Source organism: Sipha flava, unplaced genomic scaffold (assembly GCF_003268045.1).
Source record: "Sipha flava isolate LNK unplaced genomic scaffold, YSA_version1 35a_pilon_pilon, whole genome shotgun sequence".
Lineage (NCBI taxonomy): Eukaryota > Metazoa > Arthropoda > Insecta > Hemiptera > Aphididae > Sipha > Sipha flava.
Genome location: NW_020273058.1, coordinates 1,275,014 through 1,298,231, shown reverse-complemented (window position 1 = coordinate 1,298,231; position 23,218 = coordinate 1,275,014). Strand labels below are relative to the sequence as shown.

The 23,218-nt window shown below is 32.5% G+C and overlaps 1 protein-coding gene across 3 annotated transcripts in view; it reads left to right on the top strand.

Moving 5' to 3' along the window:
- Positions 1–23,218, top strand: part of LOC112687750 (four and a half LIM domains protein 2) — a 117,232-nt gene that overhangs the window by 39,966 nt on the left and 54,048 nt on the right. The window contains exon 1 of one of the 3 annotated variants that reach the window (XM_025560660.1): positions 17,400–17,485. The exons of the other annotated variants lie outside the window; for them this stretch is intronic. Within the exon in view, the coding sequence (XP_025416445.1) occupies positions 17,415–17,485 (71 nt within the window). The 5' untranslated portion in view covers positions 17,400–17,414. Of the gene's footprint in view, positions 1–17,399; positions 17,486–23,218 lie in introns of those variants that run through there. 3 annotated transcript variants of the gene reach the window in all.

Sequence of the window (23,218 nt, the reverse complement as noted above, 5' to 3'; positions counted from 1 at the left end):
TGTCTATCAACCATAACGATATACGTAATACGAAAAAGCGGTTTGTCTTCGTGTGCAGACATTTCATATACAAACCCATGTATATATAATTGTGATACCAATATACACGAACTAGGGGAACTATGGAAAACTTTAAAACAAAAATAATCGGTCGGTACAAAATCTACGGACGGTATACGCTCTAATGCGTGTAACAATATGGGAATTGTGTAACTTTATTTGTTCTCGTGTGAATTGAACATATATAGGTAATGTAGAGGGAACGCTGAGAAATGTTATGTTGTGTTCACTTTATAGTTCAAAACGTATAAATACGGACAAAATATTATTCAGAGCATATAATATAAAATTCGTCGCTAAAACGGAAACATTGGTGCTCACGGTCGAACTCAAAGTGGCTCACTTGGTTTTTTTCGATCTCATCTTTGAATAAAAATTCGAACTGAAACGCGGACGCACGGCGTCATCATTGATCACATTTTCATAAACATAGCTTATTTTGAATATCAACCAAATAGCACTTGACAACGAAATCGAAGACCTATTATTCTGCGTTTCGACTTAAATCGTATATATTATTTTTTGTTCGAAAAATATTTGTCACGAAAGTAAATGTATTAAGTAATAAAATTTAAAACGAACTTTTGAGAGAGGTTTTTACAAATGGATTGGCTATTGTAAAAAAAGAAATGGAAAAAACAGTGAAACCCAGTGAATATAAATACCGCGTTCAAGTGATAACGAACACATTAAGTAATTAATACTATACATCAGTGGTCGGCAACCCGGAGCCCGCGGGCCGCATGTAGCCAACGAAACAATTTTTTATGGCCCGCACAAAGGTGGTTAATTTTTGTGTTTATTTTTGTTCAATAAATTTTTCATACAATTTTCGATACTATTCAATTATTTTTTCTTTATAAATAAAATTGTTATTATTATCTAATCGGAGTCAAAGATAATGATGGCTGCACTACTCAGTCATAGAATAAATTAAATATACTTATATATATATATATTTAAAAATTAAAATTTTAAATATATTTAATCTATGTATTTAATACATATATATCTAATTTATTTAATCTATGGTCATAGTTACTCTGCGTTTGTAGCAATTAATATAACACCGTGATTACGCCCGTACGCGTGACTGCGTTTGTAATAGTTTTATTTTACAAGTAAATCCAAACATTATGGCGACTAAAAAAAGAAAAATTTGTGATGAACATCGTTTTTTTTAATAATTCTTGGGTTGATTTATACTTTTTCGTCAAAAACAAAGGTAAGCTATTATGTTTAATTGGTCAAAAATTAAATTTTTTCTTAAAAGCAATTTTTTCCAGTAACATTCGTATTTTTTACACTCATATTTCTATGTAAAATAATCAAATATAATAGAAATATAATTATAAGTATATATCATGTGTTAAAATTTTTTTTTAAGTGGCCCTTGATAAAAATTTGAAAACGAAATATGGCCCATGTGGTTCAAAAGGTTGCCGACCTCTGCTATACATCAATGAAGGGAAGACCTCCCTAACACAGCCTATCCAAAATTGATTTTTTATATTATCTATCTATGCACATGATTCGTTTTACGTATCAATTAAATAATAATATATTTGAATTATACATTTTTATTGTTTTTATATTATATTACGAAAGTTACCGGATCTAAAGAACTAAAAATAATAGCTCAATACAACGCATGATTTCCAAGTAGCTATCAACTGTGGTATAATATTTACCTAACCAAGATCACTTCTAATCCTCAAATACTAGACAAAATGTAGCTTTCTTAACCAAAACACGTGTAGTTCCAAAAATGATACGAAAATAAAACATTGATTTTCTGTTTGATGTATTTAAAGTGTTATACTTGCAATATTGACTGTTGAAATTTAAATTTACACATGTATCACAATATAATAATGCAAACTGCATAGAACTTTCATCGTACCGAAGGTCGTCTGTTTAGACATTGTCACGCCCCCGTCGAGTTGTGCACCTAACACACGCATACGCATGCAGACGTAATTCGGCCTACGCGCTGTGAAAGTTTTGTGCGGTCGGTACCGAAATTGTTCCCGAATCCCAAACCCACATGCGGAATTGTTTCTCTATTGAAAAAGATATTTTTTCAAGGTATGCCGCATTGGTTCCCGTTCAAAAAAAGGTATTTTATTTAGTCAAGCCAAATAGATTCCCGTATAAATTTAGTTGGTTGGTTTTCGATTTTTTATTACGCACACTATCCTTCACAATTATACAGACTTAAGATTGTCAACATTAAAATAGGCTTGGTTAAAAATGTGCGTTAGCGATTGTTTAAGTAGAATCCAACCAATTATCATTTATATACGAAATAAAATAATATAAAATTTAAGATCGTTAAACTGATAGGTTTAACAAACCTTGAAAATTTCGAAACAAACTTTAAATATTCTAAACGCGTAAGTTTCCCATTAATGTACTCAGTCATAGAGCTTTCCACGTACATGTTATTTGTTTTTTGTTTCCTGGTAAATTTCTCTGTATTACTACTGCAAAATGTAGTATAATTTAATGTTCGAATATTGTTCAAAGTCATCATAAAATCAAATATATTAGAAATGGGTGCTCGTAAATTCTTTATTTTATTTTTGAATGGAACGTTTTGCAAAATTTGGAGTCATACATATGATATATACGTACATTTTGTACATATGATTTCATATTGCAAAATATTATTAAACAATTAAAGCTGTAACTATTTCACCTGATCACAAACGGGAACGAATTGGACATAACTTAATAAAATATCGTTTTCAAACGGGAACCAATTCGGCTACTCCTATCTGTGCCCGTCGTAAAATATCCTACGAGAACTTAGTACAAATTAGTAATTACAATAAGCAAAATATATAATTCTTATAATGCACTTAAATTCGAAGTAAATATATGTTTTAACCAAATTTCCATTAAAAAAAAAAAAAGAAAAGAAAACACCATCATCAATGTATACTTTTTTTTTGGCTGTTTATTTAAATAATGTTGTTTTTTATACTTAAGAAGTAAAATAAGTTTATGAAATAAATCCAATTATTATTAACGACTTGAATTTTAACTAATATGACATAATTATGACTGTTCAACTATAAATATTCTGGCGAAATATCGTCATAATCGGTTTTAAACAAATAAATATATTTTCAAAATATATAAACAATATTGAACATTTGGTCGATATATTTCGTTAGTATTCTACCAAAGAATAGTTTGAAAATGACGTGTATCTACACGTCATTTTAATGTAAACAAATAAACTTAGACCATTAACATATTGATATTTTATCATGAAAATCATATAATGGAAGTAAATTATTGATATGTGTTATAGTTGATTAAAAAAAAAATGATCAAAAATTGAACCACTTTTCTTTGTAAATTTTAATAATCTATATTTTATTTGTAATAATTATAGACTTTCATACGAGTAAAACTAAGATAAAAACATGAAAATAATATTAAAACGTATAAACAGCAAATGGAAAAATAATGTACGTGCATTATAATATGACACATAATGTGTACACAGATAAACAAAATTAACGACCGTATGGAAACTAATGAGAAACAGATTGATTCATTAAAATAGAGAAATTTTTTCATAATAACACCGTATTCGATAATTATTATTTGATTTCAATATTCGGTCACATATAAAAAAGTGTACTGCCGCAACGTACTAGGTGCCTGAATTCTTCAACGTTATATAGCCAATATATAACGAACTGTTAAATTATAAAATAGTGTAATTGATTCACTTAGTCAAGTATATTGTTTTCAATGTTCGATTTTAAAATACCTGTCATATTATTTATTGCGTGTTTATTACACATTATTATCGGTTTGCTCTACGTATTAGTTTGTTTATATATTTAATAAATTGATTAAATTTTAATATCGTCAAGACGCGTACGTACATACATACGTAGCCCCATACATTATGTATCATTGTTCAGGTAAACATTTTTTATTGCGAAATAATGCGTACTGAATTGCAAATATTTAAATTGCTTTTATATTTAGTCTATTTTTTGTCGTTCTACGACGTGGGCATAATAAACAAGAAGTGTTGTCTGTCTTACGTAGAGTATTTGCAGTCGGTTCGATTTGAGCACATATGTTTCGTATAAATCTTCATTTATACGTCTTCAGAATTTTAATCCACGATTACTTAATATTTTGTTTATTGCTTGTCACATAATTAAGTAGTTAACACTTTTGACGTTTTCATCGCGAAGGGGTTTGTCATTTTGAAATGTACACTAAATGTTTACAGCGCTGCTTTTAATGACGTGTCTTCTCAAGTGGAAACGCTTGTATTCGTGTTCGAGAAATGTTTGATGGTTGACTGATTTAACGAACACTAGCGGCGGCGTTAATGTTCGCCTACAACAACGCGAACAGAAAATGGGACGCTTATGAGCTTAAATACATTTTGTTCTACATCATAAGATCAAGGGACATTGGATTTTATTTTTTTTTCTATCGCGGTGAAATATTGCAATTTTTAAAGATATAACCGGCGAAAACAGGAAAATAACGACGAATTTGGTGACAGGACATGGACTTACATTTTTGAATCAATTATTTTCAAACATCATAGTGCGTTCAATGCCTAAACGATCGCCTTACAAATATTATATTATAATTAAGATGTAATGTAAATAAAAAGTAAAGAAATCATAGACAATTTATTTGTAGCACAGAATTAGATTAACAAATTATTTCAAATGTACATTGTTGCAGTTAGTTAATTCAATTGTTATTCAAATAATATATTCGAATCAAATAATGTGTTTTTTGATTATTTTTTTTAAATAATTCAACTGCTTTAAAATTTTACTCGCGATATCATTAAATTTAATAATACATAGCAATAGAAAAAATAACATGAATTTGGCTTATTGTACATTTTTACACGCATTTTCCCAAATAGTTTGAAATACAGTAATAAAATAATATTATTATAATGTATCTTCAAACTGCGTCGGATATGTTTTAAGCTATGTTTAGCTAATTTATATTTATTTTTTTTACAGTTCTTTAAATTATTAACATCCGCTCTTGTTTTTTTCTCATTAAAGTAGTTAAATATCCGTAAAGAGAGAAATGACGCAATGGAAATAATAATAATAATCAACTTGGCATATTATTTAGAACAGAACACGAAGATGTTTTTTTATAAAATTTAAGGAAAACGTCTTATTAAATTTTTTTATTTTTATAATTGTAACTGTAGATTTGTATTTAATATTTCATCGTTAAGCCACTTGATCTGTTATTTTCGTTAAAACGCATTGGTTAAATAAATGATTCATTTCCAATAATCTATTTAGAAAATAATTGCGCCAGAATTATTTATCTATTTATTTAATGCAAAAGAACGCGTAATATTCAATTCAAAACATAATCATACATAAAATTAGCGTATCGAATGTATACACTCGTTTTCGTTTAATTAAAATTAAATACATATATTATTATTGTTTCGTTGGGAGGATTGTAGTTTTTTTGTAGAACGATTATTAAAATGTGACAAGCGCATTCCGATACCGCTGTACGAGTTAATCGTTACCCGATCGACTTATCCTTCTTCGGTTTAACCGTTAGAATACGCTGGTGCGTAACCTTTTCGACTATGACATTTGAACAATAATCCGGAGGGAACCGCGTCAAAAGGTCTCTTTCGGGGTGAAAATTAAATCGCCGTTGCCATTTTTCGTGCAGTTCGAAATGTCAAAAGTACCGAGAATTCAATCGACATCGTAACGCAGTGCCAACGGATCTACGCAAAAAATAAAGCGTCGCCTCCGCCCAGTATATATTTGGTTTCTTTATAATCGTAAGAAATACATTTCTATTCGTTAATAGCAATCGTTCGTCGAAGCAGTATAATATTTAATTACGTTGGCCGGCGAATAATAATGTTTAATATTTTTCGTTGCGCGCGCGGTTTCGATAAATCACAGTCGCCCGTCGTCATCGGTCGCGTCTTTTGCCGTCGTCGTGTTTTCGGACAAGTTTTCGGGTGTTGATTAATCGTAAAATACCGGACGGTTTGTATACCGTGGGTGGGGGAGGATGGTGGAAAGAAAAGTGTGTTACAGCGTTGACCTTTAACGTAATTAATTGGACTGCAACAATCGACCCCGCGCGCTTTGTTTACACGCTCCGACCCGGTTGTAAAAATAGGCATTTCGCGACGTGCCTCGTGCTGTCCCGGCACAGGGCGTGGCGTCACTTAGATCAACATTCTTATGGCTTTTTTTTATTTTTTCTTATTGCATATTGCCCTTCGTCCTGGTTGGTTTAACCCTTCTGTCCGGTATTATGTATGTTATTATGTACACGTGCGTGTAATAGGTGCACTTGTAGGAACACGACGAAGGGGTAAAACACACTTAGATGATAATAATTTATATTAGTCGGGCAATGTTTTACGAGACATTTTACTCCTAATGTCCCTAAACAAACGTGTGAGCATCTTCCCAGCCTGCCGGGGGGATTTAAAATGAGTTCAACATAGGTCGTAATAAAATTGATAATTATAGTAACATATTTGAAAAAAATCGTGTTGGTTGGTTAATTTTATTTTATTTATCGTCGAACGTAGAAAACTAAACGTCTTTGATTATTAAGCATTTCTTCATCCAATACTTTGGTTTTAGAATCATGTCCTTGTATTTTTAATCCTCGAAAATGTCATAGATTAAACAATGTATACACACCGTCGTATGATATAGCAAGTATACTGTATAAAGGTATAAGTTTATAAATGCGCGCATGCATGAAATTAACTCGTCAACTTATCGTTATGTTGAGCGAGGTTCGGGCCCTACAGATCGTACAATTATCTCCAAGTGGTCCCGAGGCAATATTTTAATGATAAAAATGCGTTTTCTTTATGGAACTTTTTGTCATTGTTTACGTCCGTTAATGTAAATAATGTTTAACGTACGCATTACATAATACATTGCCCATTGGTAGTAAACATATATTGTAACGTGATAGGATGTTCAACGTAATAACATAATGTACAGTAGGCACGAGTTGTTTTGTTTGTTAATTATTTTTTTTCTTTCTTTTTACCAAAAACTTTCCGCACGAAAGGAAGGCAAATCCGTAAAAAACCAAAAGCATTTGCACACATCGTTGTCGGGGAACTGCATCGGTATGCCCGGGTCATCCGGCGCTGCCAAGAAGTCGGGCACGTTTTCATGGCCAGGACAACGATAAATTTATTAAAATCGCACGAGACGCGTTGTTGTATAGGCCCGGCTGCTATACTATTTACATATAGTATATTTTACAGTGTGGTGGTCATCTACTGCGAGGTAATCACCGTTCGGTTTGCCACGATCAGATTAGGATGAAGATGAAAATAATTCGTCGAGCTCGTGTGGAGACAGTCGCGTGTGCGATCAACAAGGCCGTTCCTAGGGGGGGGGGGGGGGGGGGGGGGGGGGGGGGGAGCGGGGCGGGGGGGGGGGGGGGGGGGGGGGGTGCGAGAAGTGCGTGTACACCGAGCGTCATGAACACTGGGACGCCAAAAGCTTTTTCATAATCTAAGTAATATTACTGAAAGATAATTAATTAAAGTTATTTAATTCAAAATATTTAACACGCTTAACCCCATGGTATCGACGCGCAGTCGACATCATTAACATTGTCTTGATCGGCGGTGTTGCTAGTTCATTTTTAGTATTGGTATTTATTTTTGCCCCGACATCGGCGAGATGACAAATTAACAATAATATACCATTTATATTCTATTATTATTGTTACATTATGTAATTCATTTAGTAACATTAATAACATAAACGAATATCGACTTGATCGAGTTGTACGATTTCATTTTGAATTTTGAACCCGTCCATCATAATGTTTACATCATAGTTCATGAACGCAGAAATTGCATAGGTACCTAATTATTTTTCATCGGCAATTAATTAACAACGTAAGTTATTTTTTATGCAATCGAACGAATTTAATTCGTAAATACATTTTACCGATTTAGAATGATAAGTTATTAATTTCAAGTTTTGTTCTACCTATAAAGTTATTTTTCTTATTCGTAGAGCTTTTAGAAATACCATTATGTTCGACAATTATAATAAAATACATCGATGAATTAATTAAAATTCAATAGATAAAACTTATGATATAAAAATATTAAAATAATAAAAGATTATAAATAGAAACCAGCCTCGTGAATGAAGGAAATAATTAGAATGAGAACAGATTTTAAATTTAGAATACTGAAAGTATTGAATGGGTTATCGAGAGACTAATTAGAATTTTTCGTTTGGTAGGTAGGGAAGGACAATCAAAAATATGTGTCTCAATGTCTGCTGTTCCCTTTATCATCCTTATATCTGCATTGACTCTATCTTGCCACCGTTGTCGAGGTCTTCCACTGAACATTTTAGACGTCGTCATTTTCATAGGTTCATCAGTGCACACGGTCCCCGCCGAATGCCTTCGTTCGAATTCACGTTTAAGATAATTGTATATTTATAACTTCGGGACAAAGAATTCACAAGGCTCGTAATAATTCTGACCAGCACTGATGGTACTTACGATTTAATCGTTTCGCGGCCGCGTGAACTAAATGGCAATATTATTCTTTTATCAAGAATTACACCATATTACGTTTTTTCCTACAATTTAATACGGTCAACGTTTTCGTAGGAATTGAAATTGTTTTCCTTGCATTCTTCGCCACGATCAGTGGAACTATAATAATAATATTACAACGCAAAATAATCGTAAACGCATACAACGAGCATTAGTTATTAGTTAATAAATACATCAAACGTGATTATATAGTATGTATGCACAGTACCAGGAAATATTTATTTGGTGAAGAGAGGGAGTTAAAATTTTCAATTTAATATATACTAACTTTTTTGTTTTAAAAAGTCGATTAAACGTAAGTTAAAATGGAAATTGTATTATTATTTAGTTTATTGAAACTGTGAAAAGTGTTTAATAATGACATGATTTAACGTTATACCTGTATATTAAAATTATTGTACGTTTTACAAAACAAGAGAGATATTTCAAGGGAGGGGGTTATAACCCATGAACTCCTCCACCCTTGACCATGCCACTGCGTAAGCAAATATTTTTATGACATACACTCGATACTGCTATGTTACTTGACTGTTCAATAGTTATTAAAATAGTATATATTCTGAGTGTTTGCATACAGTGAACAGAACACGGTCATATATATCCAAATAGTGTGTGATCGAAAACATATAGTATACCGTTTACGGTAAACATCGCTCGTGGTAACATACCGCCCGGTAAAAGAATATTGTTGGTATATTAATCTGGTTTACGATGTACGTTTAACATGCTTTTAATTAGAACACAAATTTTAATTGAATCGGTTTCGTGATGACATAATACTCGTATTATATTGGTATAGTTGTCGCCCAACGTCGGTTAAACACGCGTGAATGATAATAATAATAAAAAATCGTTGATTTCTATTACGATTATTTATTTATTTTATACAAAACATAATATGAACATTATTAAACCATACATTTGTAGCAGTCACAAGCCACGTAGGTCCACTGTCATTTCAACGAACGTGTTATGATATTTCGTTGAATTACGCTGCTTTGCAGTCCCGAATCGTAAGCGACGTGTACACATTGTATTGTTATAGCAGACACGACGTCGTATATAATATGTCTACGTTTACTTCTTAGCGTTGAATATATAACATGTATGCGCAGAAAAATCGAACGTGGTCGAATAGAACGGCACGGGGAGGGATAAAATGGAAATTCGACCTTAACCAAAGGTTAGGTTACCTAACACGGGCGCGCGCGTGTACCGATGACATCGAACGAGTAAATATATCTAATACTTGTACGCGCGCAGATTTTCATCAGTTAGTGGTCGCTCGGGGCGATTAAGATAATGCTTGCGCAGGAAAGGGTTAAAAAAGCACATGGACGATTAAACGGTGGTGTTGACAAGCATGTAAAGCGTACGTTTACGCGCCAGGGGTCCGGGCGTTGTTGAGCTGACGCGAAGGCGGTGCAATAAATTTGATCCGGCTGTTTTTCCGCCACTTTTCTGGCGCAACGCTACACAAATTGACGCAATTTTTATATACGTACAGGTACACTCTCGCACACGTACACACGCACACCTATACGGAAACTATACACACACACACACACACACACACACACACACACACACACACACACACACACACACCGGTTCGAAATCGCAACTACTATATAGCCCAGGATTGAGCAAACCGGAACAAATTTGGTACTTGGACACACACACACGCACATGCACACACATACACACACACTATAACACGTAAACATAACCTACTGTCGACGTGCTGCAGTCTGTATTATAGCTGTCGTATACAATATCTCACTCGGTCATTGCTCGTTATTTCTCTAACCACGTCCTGTAATATTGCATATTTTTAACGTTTATATATACATATAATTCTTTTTTTCTTTTATATTTCTACTACGTTGTCGAATTTAAATGTAATATGTTTATATATATATATGAATAATATTATTTTTATTTTATTTATTTAGTTTTTCACAAACATGCATACGAAAGCATCGTCGGCTGTCGTATATCTCACTGCACTGTGATAGTGAGGACTCTATAAAACAAAACTTTTATACATATGGCCATCGTCAGAGAGGAGGAAACAGGACTTTTTACTCCAGGATTTTCTATGAAAATTTAAAGCGTCTCCTCTTAAAGTCCATATTTATTAGAAATATTTAGCGTTTCTCATTAGAGATTATTGATATTAATGTATCATGTCTAAACTATTTTTTGTTTTATGAAATATTAATAAATTTAATTAAATATAATTAACGTAAATTTATATTTAAGCGTTTACACAGACTATATTATTAGTTATTCTAATTTCTAAATAGTTATAATTATAATATATCATAGTTATTGGTGGAGCGTGAAGGATGTGAACAAGTTCCAAGTTCCTATTTTCTATTGCTGTTTATAAATTATCTAGGAATAAATTTAATTTTTAAAAAGAGTGGTAACAAGTAATACGTTGTTGAGAAGTTATAAATAATGTAATTCATTGTATCGATGCATTAAAACGACCTTGATTGGTTTAAGTTTGAAAAAATAAATTTACTAATATTTTGCAAATTTAAAAATTAAACACTTTTCAACTTTTCAATTTTCAACGAGTTGTACTGCACAACAATAAAATATTATTTTCATTAAATTTTTATTAGTAACTAACATACTATTAGTTTTTCTTTTTATGCGATATAATAAAAATAGTTTTTTTTTTTTTTTGAAAATACCAAATAAAAATCCACAATATCTTAGATAATGCATAAAAAAAACCACATAAAATAAACTGCATATTTTCATAACTCGCACCTACCTAACGCATTTGAAATGTATTAAATGTATGACATCACTTACTCGCTTGTGACAAAATATTATGATAATAGTGATAAATTTTCAATTTAAAATTACTTTCACTTGCTGAACAAAACCGTTTAAAGTGTCAACTCTTAACGTTTGCGGAATTCTAAAGCATGTGTATTATGATAATAGTAAAAATATATGCCAGCAACATAAAAATACCGCTGTCTTGTTCAGTGACCGATGAAAGAGAAAGAAAATTATAAAATTTCAATAAAAGACTGCATAAATTTATGTTATATACGTATAACACGCTGCTGTTCTTGCGTATGTTACGCCGAAAACGTTCTCTCTCTCTTACCACTGTTTCTATTATCTCTATCTGTGTTTATATGTCTACCAATTATAGTCCATCTTTGTCACTCTTTTCGTTCTTCCCGTACGTAATATAACCGTTTCTACATCATTATTATCATTATACAACCGTTTTCGATCATTTTCGCTGATGTGTGTGATTTTAATCACATTTCCAGCAAAATGCTTTCATGTCACGTTGTGATTAACGATAATTCTAAATTTTCGAAATAAAACCATCAAAATCAAATAGTAAAATGCCATGAAAGTGTTCGTTATTTAAAGTCTTACATATTAATCGAGGTTTTCTTATATATAAGTAGTGAAAATTTACTTGTTACCAAAAAGACATCCGTTATCTGGAAGTTTCCGTTATTTAAAGGTACTCACTAAGAGAGGTCTCTCTATATGTATATAAGTATATTAAAATGTATAGCGCTTAACGTCCGATAATGGTGCGCGAAAGTACTGGATGAAATTATCCATAGCCGCAGAGTTTTAAGTGACAAAAATTTCAAAAATTTTCACCTACGTCTTACACATTGATAAAATATTATTGTTGTCTCAACATATTTATATCATTGATTATATTGCTATTTTCTTTACATGCATTTTTTTACCGAAATTAACCGTGAGCAACATAGCGAACCTCAATTATATTTTATATACTTTATATGGCTTTTCTGTACCATTTTATTTTGTTGATTTCGTAGAAAACGCTTTTAATTTAACTTTTTTAATTTGCTTCATTTTTACGCCGCACTAGATTATTAATTTGAATGCATGATCTTGCGTCCACCCTTTTGATGTTGATACGCTTTTGCTTTTGATGTTTAAAATGCGATCAAAAAATATAATTTTTCGAAAAAAATTTTTACGATAACTCATTTGGAATATCATTTTATGGATGTAATTAAAAAAAAAAAAAAATATTATATTTTATAACATTAACACTCGGGTCATAAAAGTGTCGTACCAAGACCCAAATAGATATTTACTACCAACCTTTCATCGTACAGCATAATACTAAATAAAAAGTACATAACATTATACTCGTGCGGTTTTATCGATTAATATTTATCATGTACGCTAAAAGTATGGAATGCTCATATAACTATTAAATCGAGCCTTTATATTATAAATAACTTAGTTTTGACGTAAGTTCTTTGATGAATATTACTTTTGTAATGGTAATTTTCTAATTATTTCGAATAAATTTGAATTATATTTTATAAATCGAACGTAGGTTGATAAACACATCATACTATGCGTTGTCTAGAGTCGGGTATTGTAATGCAGTAGTGGAAACGGACGAATTGACCATTAAAACATTAGAACATATTTCATTCCTGATCATTAAAAATCAATTATAATACGTATGATATTTTATAACTCTTTATTGATATTAATTTATTAAAAACCTTTAAAAGAAACACTACACAATATACATGCATGTATCAAACCTGCAAAAATGTATTACTAAAATTATTTATTATTTTGAACTATGAATATCCATGGGTCTTAATTTATTTGAATGTATATAATTACAGGCACTTAATATTAATATGTATTAAATCATATTCTAAATGCATTAAATATCAAATAATTCATAATCATTAATTATGAAAATAATTTGATTAGTAAATTAATAAAATAAACGTTTCTCAACATCTTTCAGCCTGTAAATGTAATTAACATTATATTATTTTATTATTAAATGATCTGTATATGATTATATATATATATTAATATGTATTTATACAATATATAATCGCGCAGTTTCTATATATTAAACTATAGTACGTAATAATTTTATACGGATATTAGGTGTGATCTATTCGAATCCGTTCGTGCGATCTATATTATAATATATTCAACGGTAAAGAAAAGTGGGATACAAGAAAACCTTCAAAATTATGCAACGTCTACTATTTAGTTATTTATTTATTTTTTTTTTTGTGTATGAAAAACACTATATTTTACACAACTCGTTTCACATGTGAACACTAAGATGCGTATGTAATAACGACTAATTAATTCGTCAACTTATATAGACCAATTTCATGTTGAAGGGTACAGTATTATAGCATAACATGAGAACTATTTGATAATATCGGATACGGTACTAAGTAATTATTATTTTTCTCTAATACATAATTCATTCGTCCGATTTTTGGCAGGTTTATGCATTGTGTCTATCATTAATTTTATCAACCATTTCAATTTTATATTTATTCGTAAATATAATTTTTTTGTTCCTTTTATTTCTATCACGAAATTAAATTCGTCCGATCGAGAATACAACGTTCTTTATTATTCTTCATATGAGCGATATGAAACACTGTTTATTAGTTAGTGTTTTTTCGTTTTTATTTTGGGTAAATATTGCTAAAAGTCAATAAATTACGAGTGATATTAATAATATGACCTTGTTTTATACAAGACGCACATAAAAATATTTGTTTTAAAAATATATATACAGGTATGTATTATATTTATGTTCAAGTGGATGGTAACGTAATCATTTAATAAAATACTAGCATATCGAATATAGTAAAGAGAAGTTGTATTCTACTTACAGCCTACATTATATAACATTAACTAAAATAATATATTTTTTAATAGGTTTTGTAAATTATTATCCTTTGTTCTTAATCACTAAATGACACTTAATCACTAAGTTGAAAACTTCTACTACCCTGTTGGAAGTAATACATTAATACGAGTATAGTGAATGTATAAAGACGAATCGTTTCTGTATTGTTTTTTACTGCCTATTCATTATCCGCATCTGTTAAGTCCAATTGGTCGAAGACAAAACACTTTGTTCTTCATACATACGGTTTTGTACTTCGATCTTATCAATAAATTATTTTCAAATCATTTTCCGGATTTTCCGTTCGATTTTTAGCATATTATTTACTAATATTCAAATCATCTACATTCCATGGAAATCATATTTAAACTAAACACAAAGTAATGAACATGCGAAAAGGAATCCGATCAAATACAATATCGCTTCTCTACACACGATCGATTTTTAGATCCCTGGTAATCCAGCAATGACAATTTGTGAAAATTACAAACGGAAAATCATTTAATTTTAGTTTAGTATGATTATATAATATTATTTAAAGGATTATCATATTATTTCCAACAGTAATTTATGTTCGACATAACTGATGTGCATATACTTGCATTCCACGATAGGTTTATTGAAATTTTTCTTATTGCTTTACATAATTTATTCAACACGTTATAAATATCGTTTATTGTAAGTCGAAAAACATGATTGTACTCTTATATTTTATATGTATTCGCGTTCAGGCTACTATTGGTATAGCCGCGTACACAGGCCCGTATTTAAAAATGTGGCGCCCCCGGGCATATAATTTATGCCCCCCCCCCCAAAAAAAAATTAATAATAATATAACACTTATTAATTCGTCTATAATCGAGATTCTTTAATATTAAAATACAATTTATAAATGAAAATCGTTTAATACTTTTATAATTAACAAATTAAACAAATTATAACATAATAAAAATATAATTTTTTTTTTGATTTACAAATTATAACATAATAAAACATACTATTTTCTTTTTTTTATTGTTTTATTTTTTTTTTATTAGGTACATCATTTTTAAAATTAATATTGTTAAAATATTTTGTCGCCACTGAGACTTGACGCCCCCGGGCATGTACCTACCCGTACCCACCCCTAAATACGGGCCTGCGCGTACAAAAAAATCGGAAAACCGCGCTACTAAATATGAAATTGAATAATGATAAATTAAATAATCGCGTTCAATTTCCATTTCATAAAAAACAAAAAAACGATGTCTACGATTCAGAAAATAATAATAGTATGTGCAAGCATGACTCTGCGCTACGATCGATGTTTGAAAGGGAAAAAACTGCCGAGCTTTTGAGTACTCGTATTTACATACTGTTTGTGTATATGCGTGCGCGTGTTATGCATTAAATTTTGTAAGATCCGCGCAAATAATATTGCGTAACAATGCGAGCGATGGATTGGCCGAAAGAGGAAATATATAAGTATTGCCACTCCGTCCGACGGCCGGACGGGGAAACATATTTTGTTTTCGAAACGTTTTTTTGTGAAGCGCCTCCAGTGGTCTCGATAGGGCGCTGCACACCACCCACTCTCCGTCGTCGGGGGTGTATAAAAGCCATCTACTCCATAGGCAGCTCCGTAATAGTCGCGACTTTCTCAACTCTCGCGGTGATGTTTCACACGTACATTTTCGTGTCCCTCTAAGTCTTTTAACGCAACATAATATAATATCGTAGTTATACTATCGCCAGTATCTGTACGAAAAAATAAATATATAAAACACGCGTCGTGCGTTATCTCGTGATAATACAATAATTATACATCGTATAGACGGCTAACGACAATATAAGTATCGTTCGTGCGTAAACATATTTTTATTTTTTTTTTTAAAAAAAATCGAATCAAATTGGCGGTCGGTACGTACACAGTCGGCACAAAACTACTACTATTTGTTAGATTTTCCAGTGTTTTTATAATATAATGTTTCGTGTGTGTGTGCTCTAAGTATTGGTTTTTGTCTGTATTAAAAAAAAAAAAAAAAAAAAAAACATGTAAGACGTACCACGTTTTGTACATAATAATAGTATACGGGTGCGCAGAGCGTTAGTGTACGGTGAAAACTCCGTGTGCTCATCAATAAGTCATTACGTCCGAGCTCGATTTAATAATAACCCTTCGAGTTAAAGCGCAGTCGTCATTCGTATTTTTTTGGTCTAGTCTCGTCGTCGAATTCGAGTGACGGAAACCGAAATCAAAGGACGACCAACGGTATCCTTCGGAATACGTCCGTGTTGTTTTTTACGAACGCAAGCACAGTAACATATAAATGCACTCATCACAGCTTTCGTCCAACACTTTTATTTGCCAACGCTTCGAAACGATGTTTTCGAATCGCAACACGTGTAATATTAACGCTTAGTATAATAGCTTTGTTGTTCGGCTCCGATTTCGAGCTACTCGAGTGATCGCGACCCCGTTGCACCCCAACGGATTCGCGAATACTCGCCGCAGTAGTCGTCATCTCGACCTCGATACGCGACCGTCGATTTCGCCCCGAAGCAAACGTCCGGGTGAACGTTTGACGGAAGTCGTTTTTGAAAGACGTACAAAATGATGTACACAAATACGGTCACACGTTGCGTCGTGGCGGTTGATACATCTCACGCAATTTAGTGTATTTGTCTACACTATTTGGTTTTTAGTAGAACAATAATAATCGACTTGACGACGTACACGGTGAACGTATGCGTGCGGAGGTGGGGAGGAATGCTCTCGGAATGATTAACTCGTTACTAATGTGTTTCGAGTCGAAAACATGCGAGTTCGTCGTCGCCGCGCAGTGTCATCAATCTTTTCGTACACGAACACGTTATTAAAAATAATAATTGTAATAAACACGACAAGCTCTACAACACGATGGTCCCTGTAAAACGCGAGTTATTGATGCACGCGGAGTTTTTTTTAAATTTTTTTTTTTTTATCAACGTTTCGTGGTTTGAAAAACCAACTTCGAGTCGAATGCGCGCGACGGTGTACACATCATCTCGGGGGTTCCGTGCGGAATTGGTATGCGAGATTTCCTTCTGCAAGTAAACTTGTATTATTTCATATTATCAATTCGTTTATTTTGCGCACTGCCGTCGCTGTTGTGACTTCGCGGGCCGTACGAATACTTCTTATTATGCTACGGCCCGAAATGACGGTGTGAGGAACCGCACACACGCTTTAATCCGATAGAAAACAAAATATTCAAGTACAACAGTATGAAGACATTTTATTTTTGTTTTTTCACGAGTAAATTTATTTTTAAACCACCCCGCGGTTTGGTTTTAGCTTACTAATAATTCCGTAGTTCATACGCTCCGGTGCTAGATGAGTTTTAACATCAATATATTATGAACGAAGAAAAATCGAATATTATTTCATTTTTTTCCCCATTATTCTATACTATTGCCACTTAAATACACTGACGATCGCCTTATTACGTTCGTTAGGTACGTTTTGATATCGAACAAATATAATAACCACAAGTATTATTCAGTGGAAACTATGAATTTAATTTTGAAATTTGATTTTTTAGAAACACAAAATCCAGCTGTAAAAATCATTGTATATAACATATTTTGAACACTTATTAAACGTTAGTGTACTTATAAATGGTTTGATTTATCTGAAAACATAATTTACTAGTTCGCGTCGCGCTACATTGTGCAAATTGATTTCATTAATCTTTTACCGTTTAAAATATTGAGGCTGTACTTTTTTTTATTTTTATATACAACATTAGGAAACCGAATAGTTTTATAGATTTTTTTATTAATTATTTTTTCTTGCTACGCAGACATTTTAATGTCATAATATGGTAGTGACATCACATTATATATTTATTGTTCTGCTGATTTTTGTAGCCTATGTAATTATTGTTGATTTATATGCTCGCTAGTTATAGAAAACTAGGATATAAAATAATCATTAATATAATCTATAACATATAATTTTCCACTTTTTTTTATAGCTGACCCATAAAAATGTTGATTACTTCATTAAACTAATGATTTTTAACTGCTTAACATTTCTAATGTTACCAATAATTAGAAATAATCAATTCTTATACGGTGAAAATATAAAATCAAATATTAATTAAAATCAAGAATAATAGCGATATAAATGATTTTATCAATTAATTCGAATTAGTCTGCGGTGACCAAGATGCATAACCATAAAAATGCATAATATAGTATATGGTGCTGATAACATTTAATTAAATTAATTCAACTTTTTTTCCCTACAGCTTACACGACATAACAATCAGCGAAGGTCAATCAAAAAGTTAAAAATTGCTCATGTGCAGAGACATAGACCCTTTATAATATTATGGGTGTCGGCCATTATTATGTTAAATGGACTTTATATTAATTAACTTAACGAAATTTTTTTTATAGATATTGCTAATAATATTTATTTATTTATTTTCATTTTTTTCGTTTATTATTGTTTTTAATTAACTATTTTTGAGAAAATATCAACGCATACAATGACTTAAAAATGACCATAATAATTTCAACGTTTTGATACTATATCCTGTACAGCGTATGTGATTAAACAATATAATTGTTCGATAAATAATATTATAAAAAGCTTAGAATTACAGCCAATGTATAGTAATCGATAAATTACAAAGGACAGAGCACCGAATACTAGATTGATATACTTATTGTAAATAGGCCAGCTTATTATTATTATTATTATTATTATTATTGTTAATATTTTTTTACTATTGTTCATTTATTTAGTATTTATTTTATTTTATTTTTACTACTTTATGTATTTATAACGATATTAAAAGGTCACCGGCACACGGTGTGGGATACGTGCACGCCGATAACGAACAATTCCATTAGTTCAGTATGCCATTTCGAGATCGAGCGACTCGCTGTTTGCGATAATAAGCGCATAATTCACTCTTTAGTAGTTTCGCACCGCCTTGTAATCTATTATACTACCATATAATGTTAATGTACTCTAAACTCTGGGTTGTTACCGAGTGAAAAAAAACCTGAAAAAAATAAAATGCCGTTATAATTTCAATAGTTAAGCAAACTGAGTTCCGTCCACAAATACCTACACATCCGCATAATAGATCATTATAAATATTATACACGCGAAAATGTCCTTAATGAGAACATACATTTTTTCGGTGAATCCATGTGATATTCAGAAGTAGTGTGTGTCATTTGAAGTCATCATGCTATCCGATGTTTATATGTACGACTCGTACGCATTATTGTTTTCTACCGAAATCATTTTTAATGTTTGTTCTTGGGAAATACGCATTGCATATTTTTAATTTCATGTTTCACAGCAAATTACTTTCCCGAGGCACGAGAATAGGAAACGATACCGAACCAGTTGATATAATTATCTTCTCTCTAGCGAAATATTATATAATCTTAAACGTACGAATGCGCAATGAACTCTCCGTCAAATGTCAACCGCAACCACCGCAATGTGCACCTGTACTAATTGTATTGCTGCGACAACATTTCCTCGGTCGATAATTGTCGAGTATAAAACTCGAATGGTCAAACTTTTGGTTTTACATTGGCGTTCGACTATTTTTTACCCCATAATATTACAATAATTTGATTTCGTTGTCGTGTCAATCGTCACCCATCGGCACCGGTACGGTATTATATTTTCTCCCTATTGGGTCGTGAAAATATCTGGCTTGCAGTGCACACACTTGCCTGGTGCATGGCCATCACCATCCGACGTTCTGCCGACACGATATCGCATTATCGTCGCTTTGTAGGATCAAACTTGTCCCGTCGCAGTGGTATTTAACAAAAAAAAAAAACTGTCAGGTCAAGGTCCTTTGATCGTATGTCATGGCTTTTCGTCAACGTTCTAAAGCATACATCGAACGCGTATTATGATGTTTCGATGGAACATCTACCAATATTTTATCGGCAACTATTTTAAGGATTTCGTCACTTTTAATGGATACTTACCATAATTTACTTGTTGACTATGATTTTAATGTACTCTAACTATCGTATCGATTGATTATTTTGTTTTAAAGCACCATTGCGCACAAGTATCTATTATCTATAATGGTCGTGTATAGTGTTAATGCACTCGGTTGGTAAACGCACTTATTTCTTACGATCACAAGTGCGGTGTCGGACGAATGGGTATTGTCAATAGGGCGTCTCGGAACAATATTTAGAATCGACTGCAGGCAGCTATACACTTTTGTGTACAACTGTTTGACAGTAAACATTTTGTAAGTTTTCGTCAACACCGTCCCACGTGGGACCATGCCAGAGATAACGTTTTTTAGAACTCAGACAGAGTGCAGCTATTCGAGTGTAACACTATACGAGTCTTTAAAAAGTCTAATCGAATATTATCCCAATCGTAGGTCTATTTGAGATACTTTTTTTTTTTAACCGAAGTACGCGTTATAAGTAAAAATAGGTATATTTTGTTACTAGAGTATTTTTTAGATATCGTTTAAGTAAGAAAAGCCCTAAACACGTCACTGGTTCAATTACTCTTGTTTCATCACGATTCATGCCGTATGCAGAACAAACAACGGTCAACGGTTATCCATATATACACATGCTTTTATCTATATCGGTGTGTTGATTTAACTTACAATATTATGAGTATTCTCGACGTACACGAACGCTCTCGCGCGCTAAAGAATCACGTAATAACGCTTACACACGCTTTTCGTTCAAACTGTTATTCCATCAACTTGACGTGGCGAAATACGAATACTGCTATTGCCTCGCATTGTTTCTAAACACTTAAGACCGTCGATATTAATAACAATTGACCACACCCATCGACGTGTCGAGTATACGGTTTTAGTAATCGCGTTTATAACGCGCGCTATAAAGGTAGACACGGTTCGAGCGTCGCTACCACCGCGCGGAAACGCATCGTGATTTATAACGACCGCGACGACGACGTGTACTAATCGACTTTCGGCAGTCGAAGAGTACTTATCTGAGAACAATAATTTTCGAAACCATGATACATATTTACACACATTCGTAGGACATCCATTAATAAAGGGGGTGGTAGGAGTGGTAGTGGTAATGGAGTGGTAGGTTCAGAGACTTAGAGCCCCTCCCTGGTGGTGTGAGCGTTGTGTTTAGCTTCAACCGTGCACGCGTATCCATACCGCACGTCAATTATTATTGTTATCAGCCTCAACTCGTCTCTTTTTAATATTTGAACAAGGGGTGTATACACCTTTAAACCTAATCACCGACTAGTTTACCAAAATCTATAGCCAACTCTGTCGCTGGCAATTTTCGTCTTGTATCTCATCGGCGGCCATCGCTCGATTCTTCCTCTGTTCATCATCATCGTCGCTTAACATGAATCGCGTTCACACTGCAGTATGGGACAGAAAGATTAATATTGTCTATCATACAACTAGTACTGTTTTAACCTTTTTTTTTTTTTATTATACACTTTATTATTTTTTTCATTACAACACGACGATAAAAAATGTGTCGTTTAGTATCATCACAATAATAAATTAAGTTGATTTATGATTTTTGACACTATATAGTCTTAGGTGACTATTTTTCTGCCCCGTACATTGTATAAATATCATAGAGGTCAACGCCATACAGAGAAAATGATTTGAAACTCACGAGTTATCAAATCATACTACTCCAGAAGATTATAAATTAATTTTTTTTATAGCAAAATGTGTATGCACCAAACGTTGAAATCGATTTTACATATTATACAAAGTTACTGTTGGAAAAACGGTTCTATTTGTAGCACGTTTAAACAGCGCTAGATTAAAAATGAAAAAATAGCCTAGTGTTCGGGAATGGTATGAAAGGTAAAAATCTTCCCGTCAGTACACCGTTATTGCTAACGTTATTTTAACGAAACAATTTGTTCGATGACATTTTGATAATTTGACGAAGCTGGTCATCGCATCAACCGTTAAACTATAAAATAAATTCTCGTGGATCGTACAGATGAGAAAAATGTAATATTATGTTAATATGTAAAATCGTCGAATGAGAACCGACGACAAATATTTGCACGGTTTTAAGGAATTTCCTCGTTTTGGCGTTATTCTTACGGCGGCGGCGGTGATACTCTGGTTCAGTCTCGGCATGACGGAATTTCGTTACGTATTCGTGTAAACGGCGTTTAAAAATAACTTTTCTCGTTTTATAAACAGTGCGGCTATATTATTATAATACATTATTATACTTTTCATTCGCGCGATAATCTCGTCGACTTACACGATGATGAAGCAGGCGTGTATTTAAAAAGGGCGAGCTGATAACAAATAAATAAACGAAAAATCCTTTTCGTATACGAGATTATAAATATTGGATTCTTATTTTTTTTTTCGGGGGATTTTTACCGGTTGAGGACGATCATACGTGTTAACACTCCTGGCCGGTTCGTTCCCCCTGGGCAGTAAACGCAAATCCATCGACGACCTAAGCAGCTAACTTTACGAGTTACGGTTACGAATGACAGTGGTTTTAAATAATGACAATAATTACTCGACCGAACAATAATACATGTGTACATTAAATTATTATGATTCACATAATAAACTAATTGCATCAAATGTTATGTAACACTTGAATATTAAACGTTTTACTCGTTGTCTCGCGGGATTTCGAAGCGGGAGAGGGAGGTCGAGAGAGTGAAAGAGTGACGGACGGATAGACGGAGAGAGAGAGAGAGAGAGAGAGAGAGAGAGAGCAAGAGAGAGTGAGTGAGAAGACGAGTCCGACGACAAAACGTTATCTGCCCGCGGCCGT